Raw genomic sequence first — 12,205 nt, 5'->3', positions numbered from 1 at the left:
CACTGCTCTGCAGGGAATTGTGTCAGCCCGGGGGTGGACCACAGCTGGACGTCTGGCCCCTCCCTTCTTTCTATGCACCAGGGGTTGTCCACGGCTAGTGATAAGTGAGTACATAGGCTCAACCCCCTTGCCTCTAAGAGGAGCAGTCCCCTTCCCCAGTCCATACCCCTCATCTGTGGGGTCGGAACGTGGGGGTGGAATTGGACGGAAACCACATTTTGCATTCGTTCCTTTTAGACCCCTACTATGTCTCCCTCCATGTCTTCTTCTTCTTCTTCTTCTTCTTCTTCTTCTTTTTAATGATTTTATTTACTCTTTTGAGAGGGAAACAGTGAGAGAGAGAGAGCATGAGAGGCGAGAAGTTCAGAGGGAGAGGCAGACTTCCCATGGAGCTGGGAGCCCGATGCGGAACTCGATCCCGGGAGTCTGGGACCATCATCTGAGCCGAAGGCAGTTGCTCAGCCAACGGAGCCACCCAGGTGCCCTCTCCCTCTGTTTCTTACGCATTTCTCCTGAGGGCTCTCCCTTGCACATCGTGTTTTAGTCTCTGGTTTTTTGAGTGCGGTGTAAGCATCACAGATGGGGACAGTTCCCCTCAAACAGGCCTCCTCTAGGGAGACAGCTCCTAACCTGGTGGTCTAAGTTTCTCATGGGAGAGTGTCCTGTCCCTCAGGGGCGGAGAATGATGCTTTAGGAATGGGAGACTAATAGTCTAAGACCAAGTGTGCAAGTACTGTAGGAAGAAACAGCTATAGAGTGAAATGATAAGTGCTTCAGTGGAGATTCATGCTCGGGGTGGCCTGCCACCACGGTTACCGAGCCTGTTGTATGGAGATGTTTTGAAGGCCCTGATCCTGAGCTCCGGAAGGCTGGAGTTAGGGTGATGTCCGGAGCAGACTCCAACAACAGAGGTCTGAGAGCAAGTAGTTTGTTTGGGAGGTGATCGTTTGAGAAGCGATGCAGGGAAGGGATGGAAGCCAATCCAGAGTGATTTCCAGAGCAGGTAAGCCCTGTAGGTAGCTGAGGTGCAGTCCTGGCTGAGGCCCCCGGTCTCACACCCCCCACTCGAGGGGATAGGGGCTAAAGGGCTGGAGCACTTCATCCACCAAGTGCTGCCCGCTGGTTGAGGACTTCTCCTCGAGACTTCCTCTCCCTAGCTGTGGCCTGCCAAGAATTTCCTCCCTCATCTAGACAAAGGGCTCAGCAAGAGCAGCGGGTGCTTGCTATCAACCACCAGTGTCGATGTCAGCATGGAAGGTGCTGAGGGGATTGAGGTGGAAATCCTGAAGTTATGCAGTGGACTCCCCTTTCTGCAGGGAGCACCAGAAATACATCCGACCTGCTAAGGATAACCATTCACGAGGGAAAAATAATGAGACACAAGGCCCTTCGATCTGTATGCCTGGAGATGTTCAGGTTTATTTGAGGTATAGGAGCATCTCCGTATGAGGAGACCTGGCAGGAAAGAAGAGTGTGCTTGGGATGACACGCTGGCTGAGAGATTTCAGAGAAAATGCAAGGTCCGTATTCCCTTGGGAGGGAGCTAGTAAGAAGGAGGTGGGGAGGAGGGTGTTGTTGGTGGGGGAGTACATTTGGAGGCCACGTAGGTTGAAAGGGCGGCCGGAACTGAGGTTTGACAGTTGGCCTGTCACGATTCCGCGCTCAGTGGGACTACCCGAGGAAGACTGGTTGATGAAAGAAAGCGGGGTGCCGGCCAGGATCCTCAGCAGCAGAAGCCACTAGAGCAGGTTGGGGAGCAGCAGGTGGTCTAGCAACAGCTGGGGCGGCAGCAGCTGGACACACAGCAGCTGGGGCGGCAGCAGGTGGTCCTGCAGCAGGTGGTCTGGCAGCAGGTGGGGCGGCAGCAGCTGGAGCCACAGCAGCTGGGCCTGCAGCAGCTGGAACCGCAGCAGGAGGGGCGGCAGCAGCTGGACACACAGCAGCTGGGGCGGCAGCAGGTGGTCCTGCAGCAGGTAGTCTGGCAGCAGGTGGGGCGGCAGCAGCTAGAGGTGCAGCAGCTGGGCCTGCAGCAGCTGGAGCCACAGCAGCTGGAACCACAGCAGGAGGGGCGGCAGCAGCTAGAGATGCAGCAGCTGGGCCTGCAGCAGCTGGAGCCACAGCAGCTGGAGCCACAGCAGGAGGGGCGGCAGCAGCTGGACACACAGCAGCTGGGACGGCAGCAGGTGGTCCTGCAGCAGGTGGTCTGGCAGCAGGTGGGGCGGCAGCAGCTAGAGGTGCAGCAGCTGGGCCTGCAGCAGCTGGAGCCACAGCAGGAGGGCTGGCAGCAGCTGGACACACAGCAGCTGGGGCGGCAGCAGGTGGTCCTGCAGCAGGTGGTCTGGCAGCAGCTGGGGCGGCAGCAGGACTCCTCGCCACAGCCCTGGTCAGAGCAGACGGAGCCACAACAGGAGTTGACCATGGTGTCAGAGGCTGGAGGTTCTGGGTGGGTTTCCAGGAAAGCGAAGGTCTTGAGTGTGGAAGTGTCTGTCCTCGTGCCGTGGCCTCTATATACTGCCCAAACCGGGTGATTTGTCAGCACGTCTTCCTTGTTGTTGTTTACCCATTATTTAAGTAATTATCAGAGGCACAGCAGTGTTTGCCTATGTAATGGTTTGAGCCCGTGGGACACAAATTTTCTTTTCTAGATGGGATCAATTCTGTCAGGTCTGCTTTTCCTCCTGACTCACACCACTGGCATCTTCTGGACCACACTGTCTTCTCTTCTTCCTCTGCAGAGGGCTGTTACCTGATAGGTGGCATTTGCAATTACATTCTTCCTCTCCCTTCGTGTATCCCCTAGCAGGATGGGATCAGGGCCAACCTATCTCTGGTCGTGCATTTCTTCCAATGGTCAGTGGGGAGGAAATTCCATGTGCATAGGGTGGCATGTGGTAAGGGGCACGAGACAGGAGGAAAAGGCCCTGTAGTATGGGTCACTGTTGAGCAATGAGGAAGGGGACAGCTGTCTTGTTGACCTCTGCCACGGGAATGGGTTTTCTGGGGGGTGTTTCTGTCTTTGGGTCACGTTGTCTACCCTAAAGCCGTGGCAGGCCACTATCTGAATGGTTCCCGCCACTGCCCTGATTCGTAGTTCCGGAAGCGTTAAGTTTGCGCTCACATATCTTTGTGTTGCCTTTCTCTGGATGGTCTTTAGATTCTGAAAGACTTCGCCTCATCTTCCTTCTTACGTCGTTTGTATTTAAAAATACTCTTCAACAGAACGGAAAGGAAATGTAGCAAAATACGAATGTGCCTCCCCTCAGAATTTATCCCCAGACCTGGGAAAGGTACAGCACATTTTGTGTGTGTGGGGTGGGGAGGGGTCGGGGGGTGTCCACTGGACTTCGGAATGGATGTTAGCCAAGGTAACTTTGTTCAGTTACTGTTTCGCCTGCTCTACGTAGCGATAGTCCAACGTTGGGATGGGACAGTCATCCGAAGGGCCTGTTAAATATGTCGGGACACATCCTCCAGGTTCTGCTTGCATGGGGAGCCTGAGGTTTGGCATTTCTGACAAGTACCCAGATGATGTTGATGTTGAAGTCCCAGGGACCATCCTTAGAGTCGTACTCCTCTATTCTGTTCATTCGTGCTTTGAGCAAGTGCCTCTGTCAGGTTCCTCACCACTGCTTTTCGATTATAGGAGGCACCCACCACCACACACACACACACAACTGCAACATGCCATGCAAAGATCCAGCAGAGCCCATAGTAGTGTCATTTAACGAAGTTTAAGGCAAAGTGGCCAAGATGACAATTTGTTAAAGACAGAGATTTATTCATAAAGAAATAATGTCGTCACTCTTTCTTGTTTGCCTTTTATGATTGATTTTCTGTTTTTGGTGGACTTGACACAGAGTGAAGTTAAAAAGTCCTTTGTGTAGTCAACCACAGTGGTGAATTTTGATACACAGAAGCCCATCCGTGTAATCTCCGCACCTGTTGGGATAGAACATTTCCATTATACGGGACGGGCCCCACCTGCCCTTTAGTAACGTCCTCTCAGTCACCGAGGTGATTGCTGTTTCAGTAGGTTTTCTTTTACCATGGGATATCTTTTGATCTGGAACATCAAACAGACACTACATCTAGGTCTAGTGTACATGCTTGTGTGTGTGTGTGTGTGTGTGTGTGTGTGTGTGAGTGTGTGTACATACTATTCATAGAGTCTACAGAATTTGTCTTTGGTTGGGCACCATTGACTTGGCTTCTGCCTGTAAGAATCACTGATGTTGATGCACATGTATCACTAGCTCAGTCAGCGCCGTCCTAGTGACGTTCCAAGACTCCTTTGAAGTCATAGCTTTAAATTTCATGGTAGGGCGGCCATCCAATCCTAAAGGTAAGCTTTCATTTTAAATCTTGAATAGAGTATGGGTTTCAGTTCACCCTAAATTTTTAAACAATTCTTTCATCTGATGGAAAATGCATAGGACTGAAAAACATGTGACCTATATGAGCATAAGATACAAAACAGTTATGGAGCAAATACTTGTATAGCCGAAGCTTGAGTCACGAAATAGAACTTTGTTGCCACCAAGAAAGCTCTTGATATGTCTTTTGTTGACCAGAGTCGTTTTTTCCATGCTACAGATGATTACCGTGCTGATTCTTCAAGTAACGTTTTCATTCGTTTTCCTTATGGTTTAATTAGGTAGGTATGCACACCTAAACAGCATAGTTTGATTTTCGTATGTTTCTGATTTTTAAAAAGAGAATTCTGATTTGATTTTTTCACTCAGTATTATGGAAGAGGTCTGGTAGGCAGACTCCAAGAAGGCCTTCAAGAGGCTATCCACCGCTCGGTGTTCACGGTCTCCTGTATTTCCCTCCCGTCAAGTAACGTGTTTCTAAACCATGGCAGATGGCACCATCAAGGGGCTGAGTTACCAAGGACTGTGACTTTCATCTCAAAGCCAACCCTTTCTTTCTCTCTGTCTCACTCTCTCTCTCTCTCTGGCCTTGATGAAGCTGGTAAAATGTGGGAGAGATCGTTGCAGCAGAGAACTGAGCACGGTCTCCATTCACCATTTGGCAAGGAAGCAAGGTCCCCACTGTAGCGGCCGTCAAGGAACTGAATCCCGCCAGTGAGCATGTAAGTGAAGTGAGAAGTATCTTCTTCCCCAGTGGGGCCCTCACCTGAGACCCCAGTGCCAGGCAGCACCTTGTGTGCAGCCCTGGGAAACCCTGTGAAATGAAGGGTCTAGGTGGGCCGTCCCTACCGAGATATCGGATCCTCAGAAACGGAGATCATAAATGAGTGTCACTTGAAACTGCTAAATTTTGCAGTAATACTGTGTAAGAAGGGATATCCAGAACAAATTCATCTAGGACGACTCCACACACAGGTGAGAAAGGAGGATTTAAAAAGTGCAGAGAAGGGGTGCCTGGGAGGCTCAGCGAGTTAAGCCTCTGTCTTGGGCTCAGGTCACAATCTCGGGGTCCTGGGATCGAGCCCTGCATTGGGCTCTCTGCTCCACAGGGAGCCTACTTCCCTCTCTCTCTGCCTGGTTCTCTGCCTACTTGTGATCTCTCTCTATCTCTCTGACTCTGTCTCTGTCTCTCTCTCACTCTCTGTCTAACAAACAAATAAATAAAGAAGTAAATTAAAAAAAAAAAAAAAAGAACCGTGTAGAGAATGAGAAGTGTTAAAACTGATGTAGTCCTAAAGCCAGAAAGTCCAAATGGCCTCGATTCCCTAGGAGAGGTCTGGGGGCACTCCAGGAGTCATCAAGTATCGGTGTCAGCAGGTCACTGAGGTAGCACTGCCTATTCTCTGAAGTGAGAGGTTGTGTTGGGATTGCTGGGACCAGGAATATGCTCCCTTGGAATAATGGGAGGATAATATCTCTGAATGGCCGAGTCCAGATTGCAGCATTGAACTCGAGAAAGTAATGTGTGTATTATTATGTGATGGCCCACCAGAGTGGAATGCCAAGGGTCAGAATGATGTGAAACCCTCAGGGGCCTAACGATATGGATCATAGGGCATGGTGTCCGTCATAATAGGATATAGGCAGCCGGGGGCTGGGGAGGTGGACGTGGCTCCTGGGGAGCTCAGTCGGCTTCTGCCTTTGGCTCAGGTCATGGTCCTGGAGGGTTGGGATGGAGTCCTGCCTCGGGCTCCCTGCTCAGTTGAGAGTCTGCTTCTCCATCAGCCCCTCATCCTGACTGGGCTTGGTCTCTCTCCATCTCTGTCTCTGTCTCTCTTTCTCCCCCTGGAACAGTCAAACAAGGATATAGGTAACCAAATATGGTGCACCTTTGTGTGTGTGCACACACATACAACACACACACACACACACACAGAGGCGTGTGTGTGTGTGTGTGTGTGTGTGTGTCTTATAAAGAGCTTAAGAATAAAAGAACAAAGGCCGAGGTCCTTGATCCCAATGGAAGGTCATGATCCCTGACACAGTTTGAAGACCTCAGGCTGTTCTCAGACCTATTAACCCATCAATGGAGAGACCAGTCTTTTTGGGTGGAGGACCCCAGGAAGTGTCTATCATAGAATTTCCTTAGTCCTTGCCCAAGAATCTGTAGCCGTTGACCCCTGGGAATCTGGAATACTCATATGTTGGCAGGCTGTTGGACATGGGATCTGTGTTGAACTGGACTGCAGGATATCCAGAACCTTTCATGGCCCTGTATGAATACATGGATCTAGAGGTTAGAGGGCAAGGAGAAGTTCCCACATCATCTTCATCCCGGTGATCCATTTGGGGGAATTTGTGCCTCCTTCTCCTCTAATTGTAGGCTGTGTGCATCTAGGGGTCGTGTCTCCAAAGGAGGAAAGCTAGCTTGAGGGGAACACGGTCAGATGTGATTGGTACGAAAACTCCGGCTGGCACCTTATCCCTCTGGGTTTCTAGTGTTGGGAAATCATCAAGCACAGAAGAGAGCTCTGGGAGCCATTAGGAAGATGTTTAGCATTGGGCTGATCTACAGGAGCATTCTTGGTATTCCTATTCCCAGGATCAACCGCCGATGAGCAAGTAGTGTATCCTGAAGGGGACATAGGAATCATGGGCTCAGCACTCTCAGGGATGGGTCTGGAGGTCTGTGCCGCCAGGCAAGTCAGCTAAAGGAGCAGAGGAGCCACCCTCTAACTCCCTGTCTTGTAAGTTTTTCTAGAAGTGGTGGCAGACCCCATGGAGTGGGGTTAATGAGAGCAATCCATAGACCTGAGCAGAGGCAGGGGTAGATATGGATATTCATTTGGGCGTCTTTGGCCTTAAATGCCCTGATCCACACGCGAGTGCAGAGTATGGGCTACGCATGGCTCACGCTGTTTGCGCACACTGCTCTGCAGGGAATTGTGTCAGCCCGGGGGTGGACCACAGCTGGACGTCTGGCCCCTCCCTTCTTTCTATGCACCAGGGGTTGTCCACGGCTAGTGATAAGTGAGTACATAGGCTCAACCCCCTTGCCTCTAAGAGGAGCAGTCCCCTTCCCCAGTCCATACCCCTCATCTGTGGGGTCGGAACGTGGGGGTGGAATTGGACGGAAACCACATTTTGCATTCGTTCCTTTTAGACCCCTACTATGTCTCCCTCCATGTCTTCTTCTTCTTCTTCTTCTTCTTCTTCTTCTTTTTAATGATTTTATTTACTCTTTTGAGAGGGAAACAGTGAGAGAGAGAGAGCATGAGAGGCGAGAAGTTCAGAGGGAGACGCAGACTTCCCATGGAGCTGGGAGCCCGATGCGGAACTCGATCCCGGGACTCTGGGACCATCATCTGAGCCGAAGGCAGTTGCTCAGCCAACGGAGCCACCCAGGTGCCCTCTCCCTCTGTTTCTTACGCATTTCTCCTGAGGGCTCTCCCTTGCACATCGTGTTTTAGTCTCTGGTTTTTTGAGTGCGGTGTAAGCATCACAGATGGGGACAGTTCCCCTCAAACAGGCCTCCTCTAGGGAGACAGCTCCTAACCTGGTGGTCTAAGTTTCTCATGGGAGAGTGTCCTGTCCCTCAGGGGCGGAGAATGATGCTTTAGGAATGGGAGACTAATAGTCTAAGACCAAGTGTGCAAGTACTGTAGGAAGAAACAGCTATAGAGTGAAATGATAAGTGCTTCAGTGGAGATTCATGCTCGGGGTGGCCTGCCACCACGGTTACCGAGCCTGTTGTATGGAGATGTTTTGAAGGCCCTGATCCTGAGCTCCGGAAGGCTGGAGTTAGGGTGATGTCCGGAGCAGACTCCAACAACAGAGGTCTGAGAGCAAGTAGTTTGTTTGGGAGGTGATCTCAAGAAGTGCCGTAGGGAACGTGAGAAGCGATGCAGGGAAGGGATGGAAGCCAATCCAGAGTGATTTCCAGAGCAGGTAAGCCCTGTAGGTAGCTGAGGTGCAGTCCTGGCTGAGGCCCCCGGTCTCACACCCCCCACTCGAGGGGATAGGGGCTAAAGGGGCTGGAGCACTTCATCCACCAAGTGCTGCCCGCTGGTTGAGGACTTCTCCTCGAGACTTCCTCTCCCTAGCTGTGGCCTGCCAAGAATTTCCTCCCTCATCTAGACAAAGGGCTCAGCAAGAGCAGCGGGTGCTTGCTATCAACCACCAGTGTCGATGTCAGCATGGAAGGTGCTGAGGGGATTGAGGTGGAAATCCTGAAGTTATGCAGTGGACTCCCCTTTCTGCAGGGAGCACCAGAAATACATCCGACCTGCTAAGGATAACCGTTCACGAGGGAAAAATAATGAGACACAAGGCCCTTCGATCTGTATGCCTGGAGATGTTCAGGTTTATTTGAGGTATAGGAGCATCTCCGTATGAGGAGACCTGGCAGGAAAGAAGAGTGTGCTTGGGATGACACGCTGGCTGAGAGATTTCAGAGAAAATGCAAGGTCCGTATTCCCTTGGGAGGGAGCTAGTAAGAAGGAGGTGGGGAGGAGGGTGTTGTTGGTGGGGGAGTACATTTGGAGGCCACGTAGGTTGAAAGGGCGGCCGGAACTGAGGTTTGACAGTTGGCCTGTCACGATTCCGCGCTCAGTGGGACTACCCGAGGAAGACTGGTTGATGAAAGAAAGCGGGGTGCCGGCCAGGATCCTCAGCAGCAGAAGCCACTAGAGCAGGTTGGGGAGCAGCAGGTGGTCTAGCAACAGCTGGGGCGGCAGCAGCTGGACACACAGCAGCTGGGGCGGCAGCAGGTGGTCCTGCAGCAGGTGGTCTGGCAGCAGGTGGGGCGGCAGCAGCTGGAGCCACAGCAGCTGGGCCTGCAGCAGCTGGAACCGCAGCAGGAGGGGCGGCAGCAGCTGGACACACAGCAGCTGGGGCGGCAGCAGGTGGTCCTGCAGCAGGTAGTCTGGCAGCAGGTGGGGCGGCAGCAGCTAGAGGTGCAGCAGCTGGGCCTGCAGCAGCTGGAGCCACAGCAGCTGGAACCACAGCAGGAGGGGCGGCAGCAGCTAGAGATGCAGCAGCTGGGCCTGCAGCAGCTGGAGCCACAGCAGCTGGAGCCACAGCAGGAGGGGCGGCAGCAGCTGGACACACAGCAGCTGGGACGGCAGCAGGTGGTCCTGCAGCAGGTGGTCTGGCAGCAGGTGGGGCGGCAGCAGCTAGAGGTGCAGCAGCTGGGCCTGCAGCAGCTGGAGCCACAGCAGGAGGGCTGGCAGCAGCTGGACACACAGCAGCTGGGGCGGCAGCAGGTGGTCCTGCAGCAGGTGGTCTGGCAGCAGCTGGGGCGGCAGCAGGACTCCTCGCCACAGCCCTGGTCAGAGCAGACGGAGCCACAACAGGAGTTGACCATGGTGTCAGAGGCTGGAGGTTCTGGGTGGGTTTCCAGGAAAGCGAAGGTCTTGAGTGTGGAAGTGTCTGTCCTCGTGCCGTGGCCTCTATATACTGCCCAAACCGGGTGATTTGTCAGCACGTCTTCCTTGTTGTTGTTTACCCATTATTTAAGTAATTATCAGAGGCACAGCAGTGTTTGCCTATGTAATGGTTTGAGCCCGTGGGACACAAATTTTCTTTTCTAGATGGGATCAATTCTGTCAGGTCTGCTTTTCCTCCTGACTCACACCACTGGCATCTTCTGGACCACACTGTCTTCTCTTCTTCCTCTGCAGAGGGCTGTTACCTGATAGGTGGCATTTGCAATTACATTCTTCCTCTCCCTTCGTGTATCCCCTAGCAGGATGGGATCAGGGCCAACCTATCTCTGGTCGTGCATTTCTTCCAATGGTCAGTGGGGAGGAAATTCCATGTGCATAGGGTGGCATGTGGTAAGGGGCACGAGACAGGAGGAAAAGGCCCTGTAGTATGGGTCACTGTTGAGCAATGAGGAAGGGGACAGCTGTCTTGTTGACCTCTGCCACGGGAATGGGTTTTCTGGGGGGTGTTTCTGTCTTTGGGTCACGTTGTCTACCCTAAAGCCGTGGCAGGCCACTATCTGAATGGTTCCCGCCACTGCCCTGATTCGTAGTTCCGGAAGCGTTAAGTTTGCGCTCACATATCTTTGTGTTGCCTTTCTCTGGATGGTCTTTAGATTCTGAAAGACTTCGCCTCATCTTCCTTCTTACGTCGTTTGTATTTAAAAATACTCTTCAACAGAACGGAAAGGAAATGTAGCAAAATACGAATGTGCCTCCCCTCAGAATTTATCCCCAGACCTGGGAAAGGTACAGCACATTTTGTGTGTGTGGGGTGGGGAGGGGTGTGGGGGGCTGTCCACTGGACTTCGGAATGGATGTTAGCCAAGGTAACTTTGTTCAGTTACTGTTTCGCCTGCTCTACGTAGCGATAGTCCAACGTTGGGATGGGACAGTCATCCGAAGGGCCTGTTAAATATGTCGGGACACATCCTCCAGGTTCTGCTTGCATGGGGAGCCTGAGGTTTGGCATTTCTGACAAGTACCCAGATGATGTTGATGTTGAAGTCCCAGGGACCATCCTTAGAGTCGTACTCCTCTATTCTGTTCATTCGTGCTTTGAGCAAGTGCCTCTGTCAGGTTCCTCACCACTGCTTTTCGATTATAGGAGGCACCCACCACCACACACACACACAACTGCAACATGCCATGCAAAGATCCAGCAGAGCCCATAGTAGTGTCATTTAACGAAGTTTAAGGCAAAGTGGCCAAGATGACAATTTGTTAAAGACAGAGATTTATTCATAAAGAAATAATGTCGTCACTCTTTCTTGTTTGCCTTTTATGATTGATTTTCTGTTTTTGGTGGACTTGACACAGAGTGAAGTTAAAAAGTCCTTTGTGTAGTCAACCACAGTGGTGAATTTTGATACACAGAAGCCCATCCGTGTAATCTCCGCACCTGTTGGGATAGAACATTTCCATTATACGGGACGGGCCCCACCTGCCCTTTAGTAACGTCCTCTCAGTCACCGAGGTGATTGCTGTTTCAGTAGGTTTTCTTTTACCATGGGATATCTTTTGATCTGGAACATCAAACAGACACTACATCTAGGTCTAGTGTACATGCTTGTGTGTGTGTGTGTGTGTGTGTGTGTGTGTGTGTGAGTGTGTGTACATACTATTCATAGAGTCTACAGAATTTGTCTTTGGTTGGGCACCATTGACTTGGCTTCTGCCTGTAAGAATCACTGATGTTGATGCACATGTATCACTAGCTCAGTCAGCGCCGTCCTAGTGACGTTCCAAGACTCCTTTGAAGTCATAGCTTTAAATTTCATGGTAGGGCGGCCATCCAATCCTAAAGGTAAGCTTTCATTTTAAATCTTGAATAGAGTATGGGTTTCAGTTCACCCTAAATTTTTAAACAATTCTTTCATCTGATGGAAAATGCATAGGACTGAAAAACATGTGACCTATATGAGCATAAGATACAAAACAGTTATGGAGCAAATACTTGTATAGCCGAAGCTTGAGTCACGAAATAGAACTTTGTTGCCACCAAGAAAGCTCTTGATATGTCTTTTGTTGACCAGAGTCGTTTTTTCCATGCTACAGATGATTACCGTGCTGATTCTTCAAGTAACGTTTTCATTCGTTTTCCTTATGGTTTAATTAGGTAGGTATGCACACCTAAACAGCATAGTTTGATTTTCGTATGTTTCTGATTTTTAAAAAGAGAATTCTGATTTGATTTTTTCACTCAGTATTATGGAAGAGGTCTGGTAGGCAGACTCCAAGAAGGCCTTCAAGAGGCTATCCACCGCTCGGTGTTCACGGTCTCCTGTATTTCCCTCCCGTCAAGTAACGTGTTTCTAAACCATGGCAGATGGCACCATCAAGGGGCTG

At 51.1% G+C, this 12,205-nt stretch overlaps 2 protein-coding genes and 1 long non-coding RNA gene across 6 annotated transcripts in view; 1 reads left to right on the top strand and 2 right to left on the bottom strand.

Annotated features, from left to right (window-relative positions):
• Positions 1-1,768: 1,768 nt before the first annotated feature.
• LOC122906251 (keratin-associated protein 4-2-like) lies at positions 1,769-2,419 on the bottom strand. Of its 3 annotated transcripts, none has more exons than XM_044247989.1 (2): positions 2,160-2,419; positions 1,769-2,024 (listed from the first exon to the last, which is right to left on the bottom strand). In XM_044247989.1, the coding sequence occupies exons 1-2, from the start codon at positions 2,417-2,419 to the stop codon at positions 1,769-1,771; spliced, it is 516 nt and encodes a 171-aa protein (XP_044103924.1). The 3 variants fall into 3 exon arrangements, with proteins under 3 accessions (XP_044103924.1, XP_044103922.1, XP_044103921.1); XM_044247987.1 differs by having other exon boundaries at positions 1,769-2,243; positions 2,295-2,419; XM_044247986.1 differs by having other exon boundaries at positions 1,769-2,419.
• Positions 2,420-5,045: 2,626 nt separating this feature from the next.
• The window catches only part of LOC122906242, a 49,123-nt gene continuing 41,963 nt past the window's right edge, over positions 5,046-12,205 (top strand). Inside the window, exon 1 of the long non-coding RNA XR_006384525.1 lies at positions 5,046-5,095. This is a non-coding gene — a long non-coding RNA (uncharacterized LOC122906242). The remainder of the gene's footprint in view (positions 5,096-12,205) is intronic.
• Positions 9,088-9,738, bottom strand: LOC122906239 (keratin-associated protein 4-2-like). 2 transcript variants are annotated; one of them, XM_044247969.1, is made up of 2 exons: positions 9,479-9,738; positions 9,088-9,343 (listed from the first exon to the last, which is right to left on the bottom strand). In XM_044247969.1, exons 1-2 carry the CDS (start codon positions 9,736-9,738, stop codon positions 9,088-9,090), a joined length of 516 nt encoding a protein of 171 aa, XP_044103904.1. The 2 variants fall into 2 exon arrangements, with proteins under 2 accessions (XP_044103904.1, XP_044103903.1); XM_044247968.1 differs by having other exon boundaries at positions 9,088-9,562; positions 9,614-9,738.

The sequence above is a fragment of the Neovison vison genome, chromosome 5 (genome assembly GCF_020171115.1).
Source record: "Neovison vison isolate M4711 chromosome 5, ASM_NN_V1, whole genome shotgun sequence".
Lineage (NCBI taxonomy): Eukaryota > Metazoa > Chordata > Mammalia > Carnivora > Mustelidae > Neogale > Neogale vison.
This window is presented reverse-complemented; position numbering and strand designations above follow the sequence as displayed.

Coding starts and splice junctions, on each gene's coding strand:
- LOC122906251 (XM_044247986.1), bottom strand. CDS start 2,419: ATGGTCAACTCCTGTTGTGGCTCCGTCTGCTCTGACCAGGGCTGTGGC.
- LOC122906239 (XM_044247968.1), bottom strand. CDS start 9,738: ATGGTCAACTCCTGTTGTGGCTCCGTCTGCTCTGACCAGGGCTGTGGC. Junction 9,563..9,613: donor TGCCGCCCCAGCTGCTGTGT/GTCCAGCTGCTG, acceptor CTGCAGGCCCAG/CTGCTGCACCTCTAGCTGCT.